General features: G+C 43.3%; 2 protein-coding genes across 4 annotated transcripts in view; one reads left to right on the forward strand and one right to left on the reverse strand.

Annotated features, from left to right (window-relative positions):
• GALM (galactose mutarotase) overlaps nucleotides 1-25,606 on the reverse strand; it is a 116,121-nt gene extending 90,515 nt beyond the window's left edge. The window contains exon 1 of the mRNA XM_053890993.1: nucleotides 25,005-25,606. Coding sequence (XP_053746968.1) covers nucleotides 25,005-25,017 — 13 coding nt within the window. The 5' untranslated portion in view covers nucleotides 25,018-25,606. The remainder of the gene's footprint in view (nucleotides 1-25,004) is intronic.
• The window catches only part of HNRNPLL (heterogeneous nuclear ribonucleoprotein L like), a 38,102-nt gene continuing 36,556 nt past the window's right edge, over nucleotides 24,267-25,812 (forward strand). The window contains exon 1 of one of the 3 annotated variants that reach the window (XM_053890992.1): nucleotides 24,267-24,827. In XM_053890992.1, the coding sequence (XP_053746967.1) occupies nucleotides 24,636-24,827 (192 nt within the window). In that variant the 5' untranslated portion in view covers nucleotides 24,267-24,635. The remainder of the gene's footprint in view (nucleotides 24,828-25,812) is intronic. The other 2 variants (XM_053890991.1, XM_019447078.2) reach the window with 2 other exon arrangements.

Below are 25,812 nucleotides of genomic sequence, written 5' to 3' on the forward strand. Positions count from 1 at the left end.
GGCGGTTAGTGTGCCCATGTGGGACTGTTAACTACCAGCAACAACAACAACAACAACAAAGCAAAATGAGTCTTGAGAAAAGAGTTCTATCAGCACATCATTTTTAGGGTGTGCAATGAGATGATGACTTGCTATATGAATATACTGCTAAAGTGACTACCACAATGGGGTTAGTCAATACCTCTGTCGTCACCTCACAAAGTTACCTTTTTGGTTTTTTGGCAAGAACACTTAACATCTACTCTTTTAGCAACTTTCAAGTGTATAATACAGTATTGTTAACTAGAGTCACCAGTCACCATGCTGTACATTAGATGCTCAGAACTTATTCATCTTATCACTGGAAGTTTGTACCCTCTGATCAACATCCTCCTATTTCCCCACCTCCCAGCCCCTGGCAATCACTGCTCTACTCTCTTTCTAGCATTTAGGCTTCTTTAGATTCCACATCTTAGGGAAATCATATAGTATTTGTCTTTCTTTGTCTGATTTACTTCACATAGCGTAATGCCCTCAAGGTCCATCCATGTTGTGGCAAATGGCAGGACTTCCTTTTTCGTGGCTGGATAATATCGTGTGTGTGTGTGTGTGTGTGTGTGTGTGTGTTCTTTATCGATTCATCTGTGCACAGATGTTGTTTCCATCTCTTGGATATTGTGAGTAATGCTGCAGTGAACCCAGAAGTACAGATGTCTCTTTGAGATAGTGATTTTATTTCCTTCAGATGTAAACCCAGAAGTGGGATTGCTTGATCATATAGTAGTTCCAATTAAAAAAAAATTAATGTTCATTTATTTTTGAGAGAGAAAGAGAGACATAGAGAAGGAGGGAGAGAATGGAGCAGGGGAGGGGGAGAGAGGGAGACAGAATCCGGAGCAGATTCCAGGCTCTGAGCTGTCAGCAGAGAGAGCCCAATGTGGGGCTCGAACTCAAGAACCGTGAGACCATGACCTGAGCCGAAGTTGGATGCTTAACCAACTGAGCCACCCAAGCGCCCCGGGAGTTGTAATGTTTTGAGGAACCTCCAACTGTTTTTCCGTACTGGCTGTACCAATTCACATTCCTTCTGACAGTGCACAAAGCTTCCCTCCTTTTCTCCACACCTACATTAGCACTTATCTCTTGTGTTTTTGAAAACAGCCTTTCTACTCAGCCATCAGAAAGAATGAAATCTTGCCATTTGCGATGACAAGGATGGAGCTAGAGTGTATAATGCTAAGCGAAATAAGTCAATCAGATAAAGAACAAATACCATATGATTTCACTCATATGTGGAATTTAAGAAACAAAACAGATGAACATATGGGAAGGGAGGGGGGAGAAGGGAGAGGAAGAATCCACAAGAGACTCTTAATGATAGAAACAAACTGTGGGTTGATGGAGGGCAAGTGGGTGGGAGACGGGCTAGATGGGTGATGGGTACTAAGGCGGCACTTGTGATGAGCACTGGGCATTGTATGTAAGTGATGAACGACTGAATTCTCTTCCTGAAACCAATATTGCACTGTATGTTGACTAAAATTTAAATTAAAAAAAATTAAAAAAAGAAAAAGAAAATAGCCTTTCTAACAGATGTGAAGTGATATATATCTCACTATGGTTTTGATTTGCATTCCTTGATTAGCGATGTTGAGCATCTTTTCACATACCTGTTGGTCATTGCTACTGCCATTCCATAGATTGCTTTTTCATTTTGTTGATTGTTTCTTTTGCTGTGCAGAAGCTTTTTAGTTTGATGTAGTCCCACTGATTTATTTTTACTTTTGTTGTTTGTGCTCTTGGTATCATATCCAAAAAATCGCTGCCAAGAACAATGGCAAGGAACTTTTCCCCTATGTTTTTTTTTTTTAATTTATTTTTGAGAGAGGGACAGAGTGCAAGCTGGGAAGGGGCAGAGAGAGAAGGGGACACAGAGTCTGAAGCAGGCTCCAGGCTTTGAGCTGTCAGCACGGAGCCCGACACGGGACTCGAAACCATGAACCACGAGATCATGACCTGAGCCGAAGTCGGGCACTAACAGAGCCACCCAGGTGCACCTCCCCCTCCCCGTCCTGCTATGTTTTAATTCTAAGAGTTTTATAGTTTCAGGCCTTACCTTTAAGTCTTCAATCCATGTCAAGTTAATTTTTGTGAGTGGTGTAAGGGATCTGATTTCATTCATTTTCATGATTGGTTATCCAATTTTCCCAAAGCCATCTATTGAAGAGATGGTCCTCTCCCCAATGAGTGTTCTTGGCTCCCTTGTCAAATATTAGTTGGCCATTGATACATGGTTTTTTTCTGGGCTCTTGATTCTGTTCCATTAGTTTATGTGTCTATTTTTATGCCAGGACTATACTATTTGATTACTATACCTTTCTAACATAGTTTGAAATAAGGCAGGCATGATGCCTACAGCTTTGTTCTTCTTTCTCAGGATTGCTTTGGCTATTTGAGGTCTTTTGTGGTTCCATACAAATTTTAGGACTTTTTTTTCCTGTGACAAATGCCGAATGCCATTGGAATCTTGATAGGGATTGTACTGAATCTATAGATGGTTTTAGATAGTATGAACAATTTAATAATAATAGGTCTTCCAATCCATTAGCCCAGGACATCTTTCCACTTACGTGTGTCTTCTCAATTTCTTGCATCAAAGTCTTATAGATTCCATGTCCTCTTTTTTAAAAAAAATTTTTTTTAACGTTTATTTATTTTTGAGACAGAGCATGAATGGGGGAGGGTCAGAGAGAGAGGGAGACACAGAATCTGAAACAGGCTCCAGGCTCTGAGCTGTCAGCACAGAGCCCGACGCGGGGCTCGAACTCATGGACTGTGAGATCGTGACCTGAGCTGAAGCCGGTGCTCAACCGACTGAGCCACCCAGGCGCCCTTCCATGTCCTCTTTTGACACAAGGTAGTAACATTAAAAAAATCATAATTTGTGGGCGCCTGGGTGGCTCGGTCGGTTAAGCGTTCAACTTTGGCTCAGGTCATAATCTCATTGTTTGTGAGCCCTTATAGTTTTCACCTCCTTGGTTAAATTTATTCCAAAGTATTTCATTGTTTCTGATGCTATTGTAAAAGGGACTGTTGTCTAGATTTCTTTTTCAGATATTTCAGTGTTGGTGCATAGAAATACAACTGAGTTTTGTATGATTTTGTATTCTGAGCACATCACTTTTCAAAGGTTTGATACTTACCATTTAAAAACTGTATTTTGTGTCATGTATGATACATAAAATGTCCTTAAGTTGTTTTAAAATATGTTGCTATGACCATGTAAGTCTAGAAGTGTTCTCTGTTCTACAGAGTTCTCAGCTCCTCAGGAGATTAATTCAGAGGTTTACCTAGGCAAACTTGGGAATCAGTCTCTGGCACTAGGTTGTGGATGACAATAATTTTTAGCCTTCTTTTCTTAAAGCATAAAAAGTTCATAAACATCACTATGTAATGGTGATATAAATCAAAACTATTGAGGGAAAGTCACCCATAATTCCATCACCTTAACAAATTAACCATTTTTATTTTTCCATGTCGTCTATATATCTTTTAATGCTGACTAACATATCTCTTTAAATTACAAATTACTACTAATCCAAATGAAAGCTGCGTGAGCTATGAGAGATGCTTACAACGTATTTGAGGGATAGGACCACACAAGAGGTTTGATTCATCTGCCTTTAGAAACTTTTGACACAAGGTAGTAACACTAAAAAATCATAATTTGTGGGCACCTGGGTGGCTCAGTCAGTTAAGCGTTTGACTTTGGCTCAGGTTATGATCTCATGGTTTGTGGGCTCAAGCCCCACATCAGGCTCTGCACTGACAGCACGGAGTCTGCTTTGAATTCTCTCTCTCCCTGTCTCTCTTCCCCTTCCCCGCTCTCTCTCTTTCAAAATAATTAAACATAAAAAAATCATAATGTGTATACACATCTCCTCTCCTGCGCTAGATTATAATCTCAGAGAATGAATGAGGATCGTGGTTTTTGTTCACTATTGCACTTCCTGAAATACACAGTGTGTACCTTGTACATAAAGGACAATAGTAAATATTTGTTGAAAAGTGAGTGGGGCCCTCAAGATGGATGTGCAGCTACTGGAGACTGAGACCAGGAGGGGAAAGCAAAGTTTCCTGTTCTCTCAGTTTCTCCCTCGCTTGGCCAGTGACAGTCTTGCGCGAGAAGAGGGCCGAAGGGGTGGGTGTGGGGACACCACCGTGGATCTACTCAGTGTTAACTCTCTGGAGTCCCTGTCTACTCGCAGCTACCACAGGCTCTCATCTCCACTTAGCTAGAGACCAGAGAAAACCACTGGAGATCTTTGAGACACTCTTGTCTTCCATAGCAGCCAGAGATTCAAGAGGATTCATGAGGGCATAGCCAGAATAACAAATACACAGTCCCAGAAGAGGCACCCTAGGGAGTGCCCTGTGCAGTTATGGGCCTGAGGACACGATGTGAGTTGGAAATAGACAGTTGTGGGGTTTTTAAAAGTTGGTTTGTTTGTTTATTTATTTACTTATAGCATGAGCAGGGGAGGGGGAGAGAGAAAGGGAGAGAGAGAATCCCAAGTAGGCTCTGAGCTGTCAGCGCAGAGCCCAACATGGGGCTTAGGAATCCGTGAGATCATGACCTGAGCCAAAACCAAGAGTCGGGACACCTAATTGACAGAGTCACCCAGGGGCCCCTGGAAATAGACAGTTGTTAAACATGTAGCAGCACACCTGCGCCAGGACAAAGAGCCACACACGTGGAGATTTTTGTGACTAAAAACAAATAGACAAAGCCAGCAGCTTCATCAGTGATGGTTGCCTAATATCTCATATGGCCAGAGAGGAGGGAACATTTGCACTCAGAATTCATCATGTAGGGACAAGACCACGCCAGCCGTTCCCAGTAGAGACCAGCAAGGATCCCGGATACCACCTGGATCTGAGGTCCCTCTCCCCCACTACCTTGCCGTCCCCATCATTGAACCACTATCCTCAGGACATCACTGAACACCTACCCTGGTGACTGAATTATCCCAGAGACCACTCAAAAGCTAAGACAGAGAGACTTTGGATTGGCTAGTTCAACAAATTTCATATTGTAACCGAAGAAAGTAAAGCTTGACAAAGTCTCCTTGGCCAGTAGGAAATGAATTTCTATAGGAGTTGAGATCCTTGTATTTACTGAAAGAGGAGAAAGATTTTTTTTTTTTTCTACTGGTGAGAAATACTGGCCTAGACTAGAGGAGAGATACTTCCTGTAGACCTCATTGATTATGTGATCTTTGATCTTGATCTGATATACAATTAGGCTGAAAAAAATATATGTCAAACAGGATCTATTATTCTAAGTTCCAAAAATCATCATTAAATTAAAAAACAGTGTCTTGATAATAGTGCTGACAGGGGGTAGGCTAAGGTCAAGAACGTAGGCTGCGTCCATTACTTGGTGCATTTTAAAGATAGTGATTTTACATTTTACAGGCTATTTGGACCTGGCTACGTCAAAATGCTGTTTAAAAAGGCCCTGCTTCAGGGGCACCTGGGTGGCTTAGTCAGTTAGGCGTCCAACTTCTGCTCAGGTCATGATCTTATGGTTCGTGAGTTAGAACCCCGTATTGGGCTCTGTGCTGATAGCTGGGAGCCTGGAGCCTGCTTTAGATTCTCTGTCTCCCCCTCTCTCTGCCTCTATCTCTCTCTCAAAAATAAACATTTTTAAAAAATTTAAAAATGCCCTGCTTCAGACCCGTGTCTTGTCTGGTCTTCTAACCACAGTCTACTGTAACTGCTGTACATCCTTCTCCTTAACACTTCAGCCTAAAGAACACAGGAGTGGTTTCCTGGTGGCAGTGGTCACTAAGGATCTATTCATAAGCAACCAGCAGCAGTGGCAGGAGGAAAGGCTGTGCAATTTATTTTTCTTCATCACATTTTGGGGGGCATAAATTTTAAAAAGGCTAGTCATTCAGAGAGTTGTAGAAGGTGGATAATACTCTTTGCTGGCTGGACAATGTGAAAATACTGTAGTGCAGAATGGGAACTAGAAGACAATTCCATTTTTGTAAGAAGTCCCTCATATGCCTGAGATGTTACAGTTTTCTTCAAACAGTGGGAGGTGAGGGGTGTCTGGGTGGCTCAGTCAGTTGAGCATCTGACTCCGGCTCAGGTCATGATTTCATGGTCCGTGAGTTCAAGCCCCACGTGGGGCTCTGTGCTGACAGCTCAGAGCCTGGAGACTGCTTTGGATTCTGTGTCTCCCTCTCCTGCTCACACACTCTCTCTCTCATACAAATAAATAAACATTAAAAAAAAATTTTTTTTTTAAAGAGGCAGGAGGTGAGGTAGGGGACCAAGGAGTAAAGAGGAAGAGATTCATTCATTTCATCAATATTTATTGAACCCTACCATATTCCAGGTGCTGTTCAAAGCAAAGATCTTTGAACTTGGAGCTTGAGTTCCAGCAGCCTGTTGCTGAATTTTTAACTTCTCTTTATATGATAACGGCCTCGTTTTGTCACTTGCAACTGAATGTGATCCTAGTGATATGGGACTTTTCGGGCACAGTGGTGCTCACTCTGCTGATCAAACATCCTCAGAAGCAGTGACTGTAACTCGACTTTACTCTTTCCAGGGTCAAGGACTCTCTGGCTGCCATTTTCTGTTTGCTTGGGGATATTTCTTTCATATTCCAGGTTTTCCTCAAATGTCTGGCTTCCCTGGCTGGCCACTAATCTTTAAGACTGATTCATGAAAAAGCTCTTTGGGAGCTCCAGGTGCATTGACAAGGTTTATTGCCTGAAGAGCCTTGCTGTAGGGGCCCTGGGTCCAGAACCAGCCTTATTATTTGGGGACTCTCTAATGTCAGTGTCTGGAGGTCTTTCCTCTGGGACTGTCTAGTTTCTTCAGAGGAGAATCTCTAATTGAGTGCGTATGAGCAGGGGACAGGGACATACCTGACCTAAGCTAATAGGTCAGTGCTAACTTCTTACCTAATACTCCAGTTTTTAACTCAATGACTGGTCCTCACCCTGCATGTGGCTTAGTCTCCAAGTCCAGAGCTTCTTGGGTTAATTTTCCCAGAAGATAAACTTCCATTCTCCTGTGAGGTGGCATTTCTCTGGCTCCTTAGCGTTGAGAAGGGGACCTGGGACTAGAGGTCCAACCATTTTCCACATAGAGCTCACCAATCCTGTTACTTTTAGAGTCCACCTACACTTCTACCTTTTGTGGTCCAAGCACCGAGACTCTCAGTTTCTAGCTCATTATTCACTGGAAATCCCCCTCTGAGATGCTTGGATTTCAACTTCCTCTGTTCCATTGGGTTAGTTATTACTTCTTCATTCACTTTTCATCTTTTAGAAGCTTGTTGAATCGTCTTTGTTTCTGTTTCCTCTCCGATTTTTTCTTGTTGGGGCGAATACCTCTTTGCTGTGTTCTTTTACTGTTATTTTACTGGTGTTCGGGAGAAAGCACAGGTGTGTGGTCACACTAGAATGTTTTCCTTCATTTTCCCAATTGACCTCATTTTGAATCTCAGGAACTGCGATAGCAAATATCCTAATAACTGGCTGTAGGAAGGAAAGCCCCCGAGAATGGTTTAATGGGTCAGCACATCGTGGTAGGAGCTTGAATCACTTGTCAGTGAAAGAAACCCTACCTAAACAGGCCTAAGGAAAAGAATTTATTGGCTCATAAAAGTTGGGAGGTTCAGGGGGTTGAATGGACAATTTTGGTCTAAAAGAGAGATTCACGGAGGGCGCCTGGGTGGCTTAGTTAAGCGTCCACCTTCGGCTCAGATCTTGAGGTTTGTGAGTTCAAGCTCTGTATCAGGTTCTGTGCTGACAGCTCAGAGCCTGGAGCCTGCTTTGGATTCTGTGTCTCCCTCTCTCTCTGCCCCTCCCCCACTCTCTCTCTCTCTCTCTCTCTCTCTCTTAAAAATAAACATTAAAAAGTTTAAAAACAAAAGAGAAATTCATGGAGATAATCTATCATGTAGGAGGAAGAAAAGCTATCTCCATTAGCCAGTGAAGATAAAATAAGTTAAAGCAGTAAATTCAGGGCAAAATGAACATGTCAGCCAAAAGCTTTGGAGACAAAACAAGGAAAATGGGCAGGAACTGCAGAACATCTGTTTTTGTGAACACAAAGGCAAGAGGAGCCAAGCACACAGTGGGGATTGAACTTGGGATGGTTCAAGCTTCATTAAAGTTGTGATGTGCTCCTCTTTCTCCACAAGTGTTCTTTCTTTCTTTCTTTCTTTCTTTCTTTCTTTCTTTCTTTCTTTCTTTCTTTCTTTCTTTCTTTCTTTCTTTTTAAGTAATCTGTACACCCAACGTGGGGCTCAAACTCACAACTCCAAGATCAAGAGTCACGTGCTCTGTGGACTGAACCAGCCAGGCACCCCTACCCACAGGTCTTCTGACGATGGGACATCTTCTTTGTGATAATGACAAAGAGCACATGCAAAAAATTAAGTAACAATTAGCAGCAAAGCCACAGGTAGTGTAGCTAACTAAACCGTGGGAGACTATCTGGAGGGGAGTTTTGGAAGTGATTTGATCACACATAAAAGAATAATGTCATTAGGAAAATTATTTGTTTATAAAAAGTATTACCTAGATCCTGTGGGCTTGAGAGGGCTTCTAGATACTTCTAAACTGTTGTCTCTCTCCCTGACTTTGACCCAAGTGAATGAAAGTAAAGAAGCATGTGCTTGCACACTCTTACTGCCTCACCAGCTGCTTCATTGGCACCACTGCCCAGAAGCAAATCCTAGGAACCCAGGACTGGGAAGTGGTAGGAGTTTTTACTCTTGATGAGCCAGGGAAATTGATTTGGGATTGAAGTCATTGAGCCTCCTCCTCCAGAATGGATGGCAGGAGAAGCAAGGTGAGACATCACGAAGCTGGCTTCAGGCATAACTGGATCCAGTTCAAATGGTGTCATCAGGCCTGTTTCCTAGCTCTGCTTATCTCTTGCAATTTCATTCTGGGCTTCTTCAGCCCCAGATGACTATGCTCCCAGCTTAGCAGATCTAACGAAAAGGAGAATCTTTCCGAATAGTTCTGACCAAAAACTCCTGGAAGCAATTCTGATATGTTCTGCTGGGTTACATATACATCTCTGAAATGAGCAATGACACTGAAGAAACAAGGAACTCTGACTGGCCTGCCTTAGTCACTTGCACACTTCTGCGACGATGGCCATGTGAGTGAGAGTTCAGCCCCACCTAAGACACGGGAGTGGGTTCCTCCCAGGAAAGAAGAGTTCTGACATAAAGGGGAGGAATCAGACTGTTAAAAACAAGAGATGTCCATAACAGGTTCATTTGCCACTAATGGATTAGAATCTCGTCCTTGTGTGCTGACCAGCATGGCCCCTAATAGGGAGTATAGCACTCGAACATTCTAAGCTTTTGGAATGAAGATGGAACTGATTTATTCTGCATAATTTTCTTGAAAGATTTTTTTTAGTATATGTGCTGCTGAAGCGAGCACTTAAAAGGTTTTTTTAAAGTAATCTCTATACCCAGTGTGAGGCCCAAACTCACAAACCAGAGATCAACAGTCATGTGCCCTACCGACTGAGCCAGCCAGGCGCCCCTGTTCTACATAATTTTAAGTAAATTTTAATTTGGTGTGATGACCATAGCACCTGCAGAAATGATGCGATTACAGTCTCATTCTTTAGACTCCGTAAATACTAGCTTAAAAATCTGGTAGTTGTGGCGGCATTTGGGTGGCTCAGTCGGTTGAGTATCATGGCTCAGGCCATGATTTCATGGTTCACGAGTTTAAGCCGCATGTCAGGCTCTGTGCGGACAGCATTCAGATTCTATGCCTCCCTCGTTATTGGCCCCTTTCTCACTTGCACTCTGTCTCTCTCTCTCTCTCAAAAACAAATAAAAACATTAAAAAAATTTTTTTTTTAATCTGGTAATTGTGAACATGGAGACTGGCAGAGGCTAATAGCAGAGGAATAATTTGAGTAGGGGATGTGCCCCTATTGACTTGTCAATGCCCAGCCTGGCATTTCATTTCAATGTCCCCCTTTATCAAAAGTTTTCAGTCCCATTTATTGGAATTTTTTCCTCCACTAGAAAATAATTTAATGATTACCTTGTATGTAAATTATACCAAAAATAGCTACCTATGAGAAAAAATTACTTGCTTTACATTTTATTTATAGTCGACTTTTCTGAAATACAATTTTATAAAGTGAGGAGTACCTATGGAATATAAAATTGGGAATGAGTGGGGAATTTTTTTGTGGTAAACCAGCTGTAGTTGGAATGTTCTCACACCTGTTCAGCCCATGGAAACCAAAGAAGTCACATTAACAATACATGCCTATCTAAAAGACTTCAATAACTTTCCCCCATAAAATCTTCACTAATTAATTTGGGAGTTGTGAATGAGTTTCTTACATGTGCTTAGGAACAAATGTGCTCATGTTCCTGTGGTGGTCCATCTCCTGGTAGAAGTCCCTTCTTCAAAATCTATTTGAAGGAGGCACCCACCCTGTTGCTAGGACCTGCCATGTAAATTCTGCTTTTCTGCTGCTCTGACCTACAGGCACTTGGTAGGCATGATTTGCTCCATCCACTCAGAAATGAAGACAATGCCCTCAGCCCACTCTGTCCTTTCTTACCTGGGTCTCAAAACAGCACTGTGTGTGCCCAATCCAACGAAGTATGAGAAAGTTTCAGCTTCTTCTTCTTTTTTTAAAGTTTATTTATTTATTTTGAGACAGAGAGCACAGGTGCGGGAGGGGCAGAGAGAAGGAGAGAGAGAATCCCAAGCAGGCTCTGCACTGTCAGCACAGAGCCCAACACAGGGCTGGAAACTGTGAAGCGTGAGATCATGACCTGAGCTGAGACCGAGACTCAGACGCTTACGTGAGTGAGCCACCCAGGCACCCCATCAGCTTCTAATTCTAACACTTCTTTCTGCAAGGACCTAATGAGTCCATAGGAACAGGTAGGTTGGGGTGGAGTAGACGTGGAGAGGTGAGAAACCATGCCTTCCACTCTGCTCTCCCAGATTCTTGCTTGAAATCTTCTCTTTTCCTTTCTTTCTCAGCCTCCAAATTCTCCAAGGCTCCGAATGTAACTCACTGAATCAAGTGTCAAACACTCCTGTATTTGTTTATAGATTCAAATTTACATCGCAGAACAGGAGAAGGTGTGTATCAACTACCCACATCCCCACCTGTGCCAAAGCTTAGTAGGTCCACCGGATCACCTGCCTCTCAGACAGATTCCTTTTCAGAACCATGTCTTTGAGACTTGCAAAAATCATTTTAATCATCTGTACTAATGGAGCAAGGAAGAGAATGGCTGTATAAGTGTTGACAATGGTTTTTTTCTTTCCGAATCCTACAGTGTTAGAGTGGCCTACACTTTGTCCTATATTATACACTTGCCCTATTACTCAGCATATGTTCATAACTGAGGTTCTATTTCTTGTGTTCACATCCATTATATAAGACAAGTGCTGTAAAGTATTCTGCACATTAGATGCTGTAATCCCTAATACATTTTTTTTTTACATTGGGCATCGTCCAAATATTTTCAGTGAATTTCTTGTTGAAGCCAAACACAACATTAAGTTCTTACTCAAATCATAGGGATCAGTGATGAAATAATTCTCAATTCATTTTTTTTTCTTGCACAAAGTTTCTTTTGAAATCAGTGGGAATTTTGAACGTAGGCTAGCTCCAAGAAGCATTCTGCAGAATAAGAATCATTTCCAGTATTAATGGGTCATTGTGTCCTTTTGCATCTGAATCACCTATCAGTTTGGCTCCCTTAAAAATGATTTTGCAACCATCTGAGGAATTTCTTTTGATGATACGACTATAGTGGGAAGGTGAAAATTATCTCTTGCCGTTCGTAATGACATGGATGCAGCTAGAGAGTATGATGGTAATGAAATGTCAGTCAAAGACCAACACCGTATGATTCCACACATATGTGGAATTTAATAAACCAAACAAATGAGCAAAGAGGAAAAGAGAAACAAACCAAGGAAGAGAATTTTTTTTTTTTTAAACTATAGAGAACAAACTGATGGTTACCAGAGGGGAGGGGATGACAGGGTGGGTGAAATAGGTGATGGGGATTAAGAAGTGCACTTGTGATAAGCACAGGGGGATGTATGGAAGTGCTAAATCACTATATCGTACACCTGAAACTAATATAACACTGTATGTTAACTAACTGGAATTAAAATAAAAACTTTCAAAATTAACAACAAAAAAAGAAAATTTTCTCTAATAATGAAATGTATAATAATCTTTAAAGATTAAAACTCTTAAGAAGAGTTTGTGAATCATAACAGTGCTCAGTTTTATTTTAACCCTCTTAATATTTTTATTGCCAAAATATTAAAGAGAATGTTTAAAAGCTTCAATAATTTCATCACCCTGTTAAAGATGTCTTTTTAATTTTTCTTTAACATTTATTTATTTTAGAGAGACAGAACATGAGCAGGGGAGGGGCAGGGAGAGAGGGAGACACAGAATCCGAAGCAGTTTCCAGGCTCCAGGCTCCAAGCTATCAGCACAGAGCCCGACGCGGGGCTCAAACTCACGAACTGGGAGATCATGACCTGAGCAGAAGTTGGACGCTTGACTGACTGAGCCACCCAGGTGCCCCTAATTTTTCTTTAAAAAAATTTTTTTTGTTCATTTATTTTTTGAGAAAGAGAGAGAGTGGGAGGGGAGGGGCAAAAAGTGGGGAGACACAGAATCTGAAGCAGGCTCCAGGCTCTGAGCTGTCAGCACAGAGCCTGACATGGTGCTTGAACTCGCGAACCACGAGATCATGACCTGAGCCGAAGTCCGTCGCTTAACCAACTGAGCCACCCAGGAGCTCCATCTTTTTAATTTTTCTAAATTTCCTTCCACCTTTGTCCATAGGTGCCTATATTTTATATAACCACGATCACAGAATATGCACGATACACATAATTCATCTACTAAGGATTCTCAGCTAGGGGAGATTGTCCCCCAGGAGACAGTTGGGAAGGTCTGCAGACATTTTGATTGTCCCTGTTAGGGACAGGTCGGTGCTAGTGGCATCTAGTGAACAGGCTGTTCAACAAACATACTACAGTGTGTAGCTCCCTCTCAAAAAAAGAATTATCCAATCCAAAATGTCAATAGTACGGTAGTGCCAGGGTTGAGAAACCCTTGTATGCGCACACACACACACACACACACACACACACACATTATGCTTTTAACAACTATTAAATCCTTCTTTATTTTTACAAGTTTTTTATAATTTTCACTTATTTCATCCAGTTGACGATCACGATTTATGTAACGATTTCCCCACTCTTAGATATCACAACGTTATGAAAATTTTCATACAGATGGCTTCTGTATTAGTTTGAATTAATTTCTCATGAGTAAAATGACCTCAGTAAAGGGTATTATCGTTTTTAACGACTCTTAAACTTGGTAGGGGGACCTTATAAACATTAACTTTGGCAAAATACATTAATTATTATTATTAGTTTCTCAAAGCCAATTAAAATTTGCCTTTAACCAGTTTCTAATGCTGTAATTTTGTGCTGAGAGTTCTCTAGCAAGGTAACTCTAGTTTTTGTTTAATTTGACAAGGATACAAAGGCACTAACAAATTAATGAGTTGATGAATTAAAAAAATTTTTTTTAATGTTTATTTTTGAGAGAGAGAGAGTGCCAGCTGGGGAGGGGTAGAGAGAGGGGGGCAGAGGATCTGAGGTGGGCTCTGTGCCAACAGCAATGAGCCCGATGCGGGGCTCCGACTCACAAACCATGAGACCATGACCTGAACCAAAGTCAGACGCTCAACCAACTGAGCCACCCAGGTGCCTCAATTGATGAATTTTTAATAACTAGGAAATATGTGTATATGGCACAAAATTGTAAAGTGTAAAAGAATCTGTATTCTTTTTTTTTTTAATTTTTATTATTTTTTTTAATGTTTATTTTTGAGACAGAGAGAGACAGAACATGAATGGGGGAGGGGCAGAGAGAGAGGGAGACACAGAATCGGAAGCAGGCTCCAGGCTCTGAGCCATCAGCCCAGAGCCTGACGTGGGGCTCGAACTCACGAACCGTGAGATCGTGACCTGAGCTGAAGTCGGACGCTCAACCGACTGAGCCACCCAGGCACCCCTGTATTCTTTTAAGCTGTGGTTTCCAGCAATCCTGTATCCCTCCCTGGAGGGGCTAACATAGGTATGTTAGGTACAGGCTAGACACTGTCATTACCAAGAGATCCCAAACTAAGGCATAAAAGCAAAATAGAAGTTTGTCTTTCTCATGTAACAGTCTGGAAGTATGTGGTTCAGGCTGCGGAGTGGCTTTGCTCCATAAAAATCATCCAGGCACCTAGTGCCTTCGATCTTGCTGCTCTGCCATCTTTTATAGTGTTCTGCATGGTGAAAGCTAATTCAATCCCACATCTGCACTCCAGCAGGTGGGAAGGGAAAGAGAGAACATGGAGGCAAACAATATCTTTTTTAAGCAAATCATGCAGACAGAGAAGGGATTTAAGTTCCACCATCCTACCTACTCGTATTCCGCTGGCAAGAACGTTGTCACATGGCCACAGCCGGCTACAAAGGGGGCTGGGAATGCAGTCTTTACTGAGGTGGCTGTAGGTCCAGCTGAAAATGCAGAAGAGAATTGATGTTGTAGCTGTGGGTGTCTAAAAGTAAGAATCGATTCATTCCCAATGTGGCAATGATGTCAACTGGATTATGAATCACTGAATCTGTCTCAGGATTGAATTGTGGGGATGTCTGGCATGTCACAATTAGATCCCTTCAAAGAACCAGGAATACAGTAAACAGCAATCAATACAAGCCTGATTCTTCAGACCATTTCATTTCTAGATCATTTATCTTCTTTAACCCACTCTTCTCTGTCTTATATTTGAATTTCTAAGGCTGGGGCTTGGTAATCTGGAGGTCACTGGCAATCTTCCTTCCCCACAACAATACTGGGCAGACTTAATCTTTTGAAGCTGTGAACTGGGTGAAATTTATCTTTGGGGTTCTCAGCTCCTTGCCCTCCATCCCTGGGCCTACAACAGCCATGGTGCCCCAACCATTCAGGACCCCACACCACCGGTCTCGCAGGCTTGCTCTCCATGTAAGGCTATGACTACAAAATTCTCTCTTTTCTTTTCCTTTTTTTTTTTTTTAATTTTTTTTTTAACGTTTATTTATTTTTGAGACAGAGAGAGACAGAGCATGAACGGGGGAGGGGCAGAGAGAGAGGGAGTCACAGAATCTGAAACAGGCTGCAGGCTCTGAGCTGTCAGCACAGAGCCCGACGCGGGGCTTGAACTCATGGACGGTGAGATCATGACCTGAGCCGAAGTCGGACGCTTAACCGACCAAGCCACCCAGGCGCCCCTCTCTTTTCTTTTCTTACCCAACAACTACACTTTGAGGCGCTCCACTTCTAGCTGGTTGATAAGGCTGGGAGGTTGGGGACAGAGAAGGGATTTAAGGAGTGGTTGAAAGGTTGCTGCTTGTGAAAAAAACAACTCAATTTGACTCACTGAAACTGTTGCCTCACCTGGTTTGAAAGGATTAGAGTTTGTCTTACTGTCTGCAGGACACACACACACACACACACACACAGATTTTCTACGTCTAAATTGCAGATGTACACATTGGTATTTATGAAGAAACAGTTCCAAATATTGTTTTTATAAATTTCCCCTTCTTTTGTGCAAAAAACCATTGCACTCTAGAAATAATCAAGCAGATTGACTTTCTCTCCTCTCCCTACCGATGGTCATTTTGATGTCATTGGCAGAAGAGCTGAAGCCATCTTAAAGGCCTTGCTTGAGATAACATGATATACCAATACTATCTTTTCTCACTCTAAATCTTCATTATAAGAGTTGACTTGGTGATATGTAAGTTGACTACAGATATCTTTAGTTCTCTAAACTTGTTGCAAGAATAGTTGATATTTTTAAAAGATTCCAGAAAGAGCACATGAATTGGCCACTACTTGCGAAGACTCAGTAACTGACATGTTTATTCAAATAGTTCAATGCTTCCCACATCACAGTACAGGGAAAAAATATTGGTACTTGCATGGCACACTGAGGGAAGCTGGAGCCAACTGGCTTGGAGGCTGTGTGTGCCCGTGGCCTCACCTAGCTGTCCCAAGGGATGAAGGGAATCATCACCTCAGCACACCGCATTCACTGGGCAGCCTGGTGGAGGAGACGTATCTAACACGCTGCTATGCGAAATGTGGTCTTCAACATCAGCAGCAGCAGCAGCACCTGGAAGCTTGTTAGAAATGCAAAATTGTAGGCTCTATGCCAATTTACTGAGTCGGAATCTGCATTTTCATAAGATTCCCAGGTGATTTATATGCACATTGAAGTTTGAAAGCACCAATCTAAGAAAACAGATCGACTTCTTTAGGTGAGTGTGGAGGATAGGGAGGATTGCACCTGGCAGTCATTACATCCTCCTTCTCGCTTTGGAGTACGCTTCCTGTGCTGCAGTGGCTGATAAGGACAAATGACATCCTCCAGACTCTCTTGCAGCTATTATCATGGAAGTACTTAGGTTTCAACAATTAGCAGAGGCTTCCACGGAAGCCCTGGAAGGCTGCCTCTCCGCTGCCATGATCGTGGAGGCACTGTCTCTTCTGTATAGGTTCTAGCGTTCAGTCATTAGCTTTGTGACCATTGGGAAGCTTGGGGTGGGGCAGCCATTTCGCAGGTTCGGGTGATGGTTAGTATCGTAGGACTCTGGGGCTGGCTGTGGAAGTGGATTCTGGTGGCTGCCAGACAGTGGCCGTGTTGGTGCAGTTCTGCAGCTGTCAGGTCTGAGTGAGGGAGAGCACAGCTCTTTTGGTATCCTAGTTCTGAGGTGGGGTTTTGAGAATCATTCTAGTAATACTCTCCATTATTCTTAAAGTACTTTAATACCTCCAGCTTAAACTAACTGGAATGGATTCTGTTCTCTGAAACTAAACTTTGACTGATAAGAGTCTGTGTTTTCAGGATCATGCATGTATTCACTGATTTATTTAGCAAGTATTTATTGAGGGCCTTCTCTGAACAGGTATACACACACACACACACACACACACACACACACACATTATATGATTAAATGTTATATTCCTAAGAAAGTAGTTCCATCCAAATAGGGCAGAAAAATTAAAAGTTCCAATTCTAATCTAATCACTACAAAAAAATACTTCATATGTCCTCATTGTTATACTGGAAAGAAGATGGCAATTAATTTTTTTTTTTTAATTTTTTTTTTTTTTACGTTTATTTATTTTTGAGACAGAGAGAGGCAGAGCATGAACGGGGGAGGGGCAGAGAGAGAGGGAGACACAGAATCGGAAGCAGGCTCCAGGCTCTGAGCCATCAGCCCAGAGCCCGACGCGGGGCTCGAACTCACGGACCGCGAGATCGTGACCTGAGCCGAAGTCGGATGCTCAACCGACTGAGCCACCCAGGCGCCCCAAGAAGATGGCAATTTAGAGACAAAAGATTAACTTTTCTGAACTTTGCCACATGGAGATAGTAAGGACTTACCCTGTCTACCTCATAAAGTTTCCGTGAAAATCAAATAAGGCAAGATATATGAAACTGCTTCGGAAATATTAAAGTGCTATGTAGTGCTGGTTATTTTATTTGTAAGTAGTAATAATAGTAAATTTATCCTACAAACTTTTAGCTTTGGATGCTTATTTAAATTTTTTTTAACGTTTATTTATTTTTGAGACAGAGAGAGACAGAGCATGAACGGCGGAGGGTCAGAGAGAGGGAGACACAGAATCTGAAACAGGCCCCAGGCTCTGAGCTGTCAGCGCAGAGCCCGACGAGGGGCTTGAACTCACGGACCTCGAGATCATGACCTGAGCCGAAGTCGGCCGCTTAACCGACTGAGCCGCCCAGGCGCCCCTTGCTTTGGATGCTTATGATGGCACCTTTAAAGAAAACTATTTTTGCTTGCCTAATCCTTCTTTCGGTGCAAATTCTGATGTTCATGTAATGGCATTCTTAAAGATAAATCAGAGACTGACTGCTTTGTGAAAGGAATTTTCACTTTTGAAGAGGATTCACAATAGGAATTCTTTCATTAGATGTGTCTCATTTAATACAATTGGTTGATTTATGAATTTAAATTAAAAAATTTTTTTTCAATGTTTTATTTATTTTTGAGAGAGAGACAGAGCATGAGCCGGGGAGGGGCATAGAGAGAGGGAGACGCAGAATCCAAAGCAGCCTCCAGGATCCGAGCTGTCAGCACAGAGCCCAACGTGGGGCTCGAGCTCATGAACCGCAAGATCATGACCTGAGCCGAAGTCGGAAGCCCAACCGACTGAGCCACCCAGGCGCGCCTATGAATTTAAATCATACACATTTTGGTACATCCAGTGTACAAAATGAGCTTAGTTGGTTGAAAAATGTAATTATTATGATGATGATGATTATTTTATTTATTTTTGAGAGAGAGAGAGAGAGAGAATGAGCCGGGTAGGGGCAGAGAGAGAGGGAGAACAGGATCCGAAGCAGGCTCCAGGCTCTGAGCTGTCAGCACAGAGCCCAATGTGGGGCTTGAACTCACAAACCATGAGCCAAAGCCGGACGCTCCACCAACTGGGCCACCCAGACAGCCCTGTAATTCTATTTTTTAAGTGAGCTCATTTCAAATATGGGTGAGGAGCAAATCAAATTATAGATCAATCTTTGAGACATACGCATAGACATATCGTGCAAAGCTTCCATTCTTTGTTTTATGTCCGTTTTCTTGAGGTATGTGAAAGAGAAGCTTAATTCAGACCAATAAATGTCTGGTCAGTGCCTTCTCTGTACAACGTTGTAGGTGACGAAGACACAAAGATGAATGAGACAGTCATTGCCTATGCTACAGTCCAGTCCAGCATGTCAAAAGCAGCAGCCAGTCATACATGTGGGTATTGGTCACTTAAAATGTGGCCAGTGTGACTCAGAAACGGAATTTTACATTTTATTTAATTTTAACTAATTTAAATAATAGTAGCCATGTGTGACTAGTGGCCACTGTATTGAATGGCACAGGCCTAGCCAAACTCAGTAGCTGACTTGTGGTTAGGATGCATGGAAAAAACACTTTTCTTCTGTCTTAAAACAAAGGTGGTCTATTAATTTTCTGGTCTTAGGGGTGGTGGTGGGGAAAGTGCCACGATGGTTTGGGAAAGTACATAGTATCAAGGGAAACAGTTATACAATTCTGTTAAAAATCTATTCTATTTGATTCAAATGTCCCCTAACATATTCAGAATGCAACGATACCACCAGGCCAAAAAAGCTGAAGACAGCAAAAGTCAAAAAACAGGTCTAAGGGGCGCCTGAGTGGCTCAGTCAGTTAAGCATCCGACGTCGGCTCAGGTCATGATCTCATTGGTTCGTGGGTTCGAGCCCCATGTTGGGCTCTGTGCTGACAGCTCAGAGCCTGGAGCCTGTTTCAGATTCTGTGTCTCCCTCTGTCCCTCCCCTGCTTGTGCTCTGTCTCTCTCTCTCAAAAATAAATAAAAACATTAAAAAAAAAAAAGGCCTGAAAAACCTAGTTTATGTGTTATCTGTAGTATTCCTTGTCATTTTTAGAGTGGTCCCAGCATCAAAGATCAGGAAGGAAGAAGGAGTGAATTAGTAACTTACTTACTAAGGAAACTTCCCTGATGGGGTGAAGTGGGCCATTTCCAAGATATTTTTATTTTTCTCAAATTAAAAAAGACAGAAAAGAACCAAGAGCTCATACTTAACAACAAAAAGGCATTAAGAACTACTGATTACTACCAACTATTTCACATTCCACACAATTGGGAATCATCAGTAGCACCTAATACCCTTTTGTTAAGTGTTAGCAACTACGTGTTAATTTTGTTTTATCTATATTTTCATATGCAAGGTGAATTTGCTTTGACAGATTCTACTTACTCTCAACTGTGGATAGAAATGCCAGGATTTGACTCTTTTTACTTACGAAAATTATTTTTAAAGATGTGTAAAGCAGTCTCAATTCACAGGAGTTAGAAGTGGAAATAGTTTAAGTATTATTTCTAAGACTAAGTGGCTATAACAAGAATCTGAACTTTACCTATCATTATTTGGTATATGAGCTAGTTCTGTAAGGTTAATCTATTTTACTTTTGCTGACTTATCACAGATTGTTATTTATTTATTTATTTTTAAAGAGGCCAAACACGGTTGTAGTTCTAGCCCCAAAGGAGATGTGCATGATAATAGCAACTGAAAAAGAATACCACTGTGGTTACACTTGACTGCACAGTGAGCTAATAGTGCTCGGGGCACTTCCTGCGGGGTGCATCCTCTTGGAACAGTGGCTTCTTTTGACCCTAACACCCAAATGTGGATCAAATTAAAGGGACTAGCTTAGGTAACAGCACCACAGTGCCCTTTCTTGGGGATCTCTGTGAAACATGGCAGTGGTATCATCACAAACATATTCTGGATTTGACAAAGTTTCATGGGAACTAATTGATTTCATAGGAACTAATTGACTGGGATTCTCCCTCTTTCTCTGCCCCTCCCTGCTCATGTTCTCTCTGTCTCTCTCAGAATAAATAAATAAAACTTTAAAAACTTTTAAAAAATAGCAGCAATATTGAAAATTGAGTTTGGGCATGAAAAGTTCACAATTTGCATCTCTGGTTCAAATGATGTATCCATCAGAAGATTGTGATACTTTTCTCATGATTTTTGAGCCTTTTTCTATAGAAATTAAATTTATAAATGAACATTAAATTGGGGCATCTGGGTGGCTCAGTCAGTTAAGTGTCCGACTCTTGGTTTCAGCTCAGATCATGATCTCATGGCTCATGAGTTCAAACCCCAAGTTTGAGCCCTGTGTTGGGCTCTGCACTAAACAGCATGGAACCTGCTTGGGATTCTCTCTCTGTCCCTCCCCCCTTCACACACACACACACACACACACACACACACACACACACTCTCTCTCTCTCTCTCTCAAAATAAATAAACATTAAAAAAAAAAGATACTAAAACAGTGTATTATATTTGTAATTTCTTACGGAGGCGAATTGAATTTCCTTATACCAATGAAAATGGTGAAAATTATAATCTATTCACCTCTTTCTAGACATACAGCTGCATAAACCCTGGTAGAAATTAGCGAATAAGGGGCGCCTGGGTGGCTCAGTCGGTTAAGCATCTGACTTTGGCTCAGGTCATGATCTCGTGGTCCGTGAGTTTGAGCCCCGTGTCAGGCTCTGTGCTGACAGCTCAGAGCCTGGAGCCTGTTTCAGATTCTGTGTCTCCCTCTCTCTCTGACCCTCCCTCGTTCATGCTGTCTCTCCCTGTCTCAAAAATAAACGTTAAAAAAAAAAATTAAAAAAAAAAAAAGAAATTAGCGAATAAATTAGTATCATGATAAAGGACTATAAGATCTGTGTTCTGATGGCAGTAAAAAAAATGTAATAATTCAATCATTCTTCTTGATGAAGTATACTGGCTTTGGAATCAGATTGCTTGGGTTCTAATACCAGCTCTCTGGTTTACTTTGTCTCTAGGGCAGGTCCCTTAACCCTTCCTACACTGTTTTTTTTTTCTTTTAATCATACAATGGGCATAGCAATAATAATGCCTGTTAGAGGGCTTCTGTCAGAATTTGTTCACATGGCCCTTAACAGTGGTTCGCACAGTGCCTGGCACATTGTAAATGGCTGTAATTATTACTGCATGTATATTACATGTGCCTTGTTTCCTCGACTTGATTGCAAGCTTTGAGAAGGCAAAGACCATCTCATATAGTTTTCTGGTCCCTTCATCACCTGGCACAGTATCTTAAAAATTACATAGTCAGCATGGAGATTTAAAACTAAAGGGCAATTCGGGGTTAGATAAAGGACCTTGACTATCGATTTCCCCAGGGCTCCTCTGGACTTGTCTCTCACTGTAGTATAACCCCTGAATCCACTCTGAGTTGTGGCAATGGTAGTTCAAGGCTGCTTCTTACCCTAATCAACAGCGGCCAATCCAATCAAACATTTAGACAATCAGCCAAAAGACTGAAGCTATGTGTCCTGCAACAGAAATTCCAGAAAGTCATGGCATTTAGGAGCTGTTTCTGGGTTTCTTAGGCATTTCTGGCTACTGGACAGCAAGTAATTTCTTTATTTCATCTAAGTTAAACCATGCAGAGTATAATTTATGCCCTCCTTCTTTAGCTCTTCTCATGGTAGAATGATGAGCTAGCTAGCATTTTCCTTATCGAAGGACTTACTGTCACTGAACAACTCATCAGCAACAAGCTCACAGATAACCCATGGCCAACATACTGATCTATGTTTTTTAAACATGCTTTCTACATTTTTACTTCTTCAGTTTTTGTTTTGTTTTGTTTTTTTTACTTAACAGTTTGATGTGAGCTATTCATCAAAAGATGAAGTTTCATGCTGGTACATATTGATTCCTACCCTCTGTTAGTAAACAGTATAGCAACAAAGTTCAGTAAGGCTGGGTTTCCTTATGGATTGGTGTGAGACTTGCATATTAAGTTGGTATAATCTACGGGTTGGAGGTAGGTTTTGAGACTTTAAAACATTTTCACCATTACTATGAAATATTTGGAAAGTTTGTATAAGGCCTTCCTTCTGGCTCTTCTCATTCTTCGCAGTGCTCTGCCAATAATATTTCTGCTCTGTAGCTAGCACTGCAGCTCCCCCCTTTGATATTTCTTCTGTCCACTTCCATTCTATCTTAATTTAAAAAATACATTTCTAAAATTTTTTGTTGTTCTATTTTGTCAGTAGACACTTGCAACTGCGCACAAATCTGATTATAAGCTGTATGGTGCTGTGAAAAACTTGCAATTGTTTTCCAAAATGACAGGCAGTGTAAATTATAAAACATAAAATAGTATATGTTAAAGCATTGCCAGCAATAAATAAAAATGGCTTATTTGGAGGAAGTAACCTTGGAAATGAGAGAACTAGGCTGGAGGAGGAAACAATCCACATGGTTAGGAAAGGAAGAGCCACATTTAGGGGAGCATCTGAGGGACAAGGACAATGGAAACACTCAAGTGACTCCTGATCCTAGACAATCCTCCAAGGGTTAAGTCACAGAGGGCAGTTAGGTTGGGCTAGATTTTCCAGTTTCTCTCCTGAAAGATACTGGACCTTTATTTCCTAGGGATCACTCATTCAGCATTGCTGAGTACCTAACTTGTGCCAGGGGTCTGCACAGGAACTGGATTTGCAAAGATGAAAAGAGGAAAGTTCGTCTCCCAGCGTTTCTAGAACACTCTAGGAGGTTAGGTATAAAAGGGCCTTGTTGCAAAAAGAGAAAACAGCAACCAGAAGCTTGGAAGAATCCTCAGGGCTCCACAGAGGAAGTGAGCTGTGGCCTGAAGGGTTTTGATAGGCTTTTGTATGTATCTTTCAAGAATAAATGATAATGTGAAATAAACAGATCATCCCGAAAGGAAAGGGCTGGGAAGAAGCATGGCATATTATATGGGAGATTTAAAACATTTAACTGGAGCAGGAACTTATAGACCAGTCCCTTATAACTGTCAGGAAAGAAGGGTTTAGATGACAAATGAGTGTTAAGTGATCAAACTGACATTCACCCATGTGGAGCGTCTTCTTCTGACTGGCACCTTGCTAAATGGAAATGTGGGCTGCTGTTCTCGAATACCTAGTTAGGGGCGGACAGGGTGCACCCACTTTTATCAGATTTTGCACACCACATAAGGCTTCTTCCTAGAAGGCTACTTTTGATGGTTCCAAACCCTTTCCTCCCCTCAGCCTCTGTAGTTTTAAGGGCTGTGCGAGGTCTATCTGCAGGGATTTTAGAGGTTTTCCTCATTCTCTTCGGAAGAGAAGTAATAAAAGCATTTAAATTAGCGGGAGGGCGGTTAACACCCGCAGCCCTGGCTTCACTGCACGCCTCGTCACCACCCGGGTTCACTCAGCGCCTGGCTTCGGGGGAGCCGAACAACGTTAACGGCCGCCGGGCAGCAACGGCTCCCGGACAGCGCGCTGCGGACGTCGCGCGCTCGGGACTGGCAGGCCAGCGGCGAGTTCACACGGCGCAGGGAGGGGGGGCGAGGCCGAGCCGTGGGCGGCACTTGACGAACAGCCCTTGGAACCAATTGGAAGCCTGGTCGACTTTTCCCCCTGCCAATAGGGAGCGGGACCCAGGCTAAGGGGCGCTTCCCGCGGGCTGCGGCTGGATTCGATCCTGCGCGGCGGCAGCTAAGGCGGGGGCGGAGGCTCGGCCTGGGCGGCGGGGAGCGGATTAGGGGAGGAGGGAAGACCGGAAGCCACAGTCGCGTCCCCATCCTTAGATTCGCTCCCCCGGGCTGGGAGCGAAGACGGAGGAGGAGGAGGGAGAGGCTGAATGTTGGCTCCGTAATAAAGGGGAGCGGCCGCTCCGGAGCCTCCTCCCGGGGCGCCCCCTCATCCCGCCCGATCTCTGCACCCCCACTGGCTCCTGGGCGCCTGGCCCCCGCGGACGGCCCGGCAGCGCAGACCTTCGCTGAAGAGACGCGGCCAGTGGCGGGGACTGGCCGGCGGCGTCCGAGGCCCGCGCCCCGCCGCCACCCCCACCCGCTTGCCCGCCGGTCCCTCCGGCCGCCGCCATGTCCTCCTCCTCATCCTCTCCCAGGGAGGCGTACGAGGAGGACCGCGAGTACGAGAGCCAGGCCAAGCGCCTTAAGACCGAGGAGGGGGAGATCGACTACTCGGCTGAGGAAGGCGAGAACCGCCGGGAAGCGACGCCCCGGGGCGGGGGCGATGGCGGCGGCGGCGGCGGCCGGAGCTTCTCACAGCCGGTAACAAAGCGCGGCGCCCTGTCCGCTGTGCCTGGCGGCTCCCTGGGAAGCAGGGCCGAGCGGCGGGGACTCGGCCCCGGGGCCTTCCGCGCGCCTCGTTGCCCTCTGCTGCTGCGCTGACCGCGTCGGGAAGCGCCGGCTCTTTCTTCTCTTCGGGGTTTTTATTCTTTGCCCTACCTGTTTCCCGCATCCCGACCGCGAACCCGGCTCCGGCCTGGCTGCAGGCCCCGCGTGCGAGTCGACTGCCGGCCCTGAACTTGGGGAGGGTAGCCCGGCGGGGGCGGCGGGGCGGCGTTGCTTCCGCTCCCGGGGGGCTTCGGTGGGCGATAAGCTCTTTGTTAGTTCAACTCCGGCTGCTGGCCGGCGTCGGGACGCCCGGCTCCCTTCTGCCCCTGTGCCCGCAGCATCTGCGCGCTGGTCACGGTCGCAGAATGGTTGTTGCGTCGGTTCCGCCGGGGTCTCTCTTCACCTGGGTCCTGAGCAGAGCCGTAACTGAATGACAAATTACGCTCTGGAGCTCACACCCTAGTTCGCCTGGAGGTCTAATTTCAAAATTTTTACTCTTGGCAGGCATGGTGCGCATGCTTTGCTACCCAGTTTTAGGATTATTGCTCAGTACAGATCTTAGCTCTTCGGTCAAAAAAACAAGTGTTGGTAGGTGTTAACACCACCCTTATTTTCAAGTAAAACAGATCTTAAAATCACCACAGTTCGTGGACGGTTTATTCCAAATTTGCCCCACGAAAGGAAGGACTGAGCTCGGAATTGGATTAAACACACCTTCCTAGATTCTTGTTGCTCTTATCAGAAACGTTAGCTGGAGGCAGAAGGAATGTGAAAATCGTCTTATCCGCAGCAAGTAGTAACTCAGCTTCAGTTGCATGGAGACTTTAAGGAAACAAAGCAAAGCAAAAGTCTTTGCCCTTTTTTGGTGTACTTAATATGTGTTAGCGGTTTAGATGTCTTTTAAACATTTGACACATTT

The sequence above is a fragment of the Panthera pardus genome, unplaced genomic scaffold, assembly GCF_024362965.1.
Source record: "Panthera pardus isolate Hobbes unplaced genomic scaffold, ASM2436296v1 HiC_scaffold_26, whole genome shotgun sequence".
Lineage (NCBI taxonomy): Eukaryota > Metazoa > Chordata > Mammalia > Carnivora > Felidae > Panthera > Panthera pardus.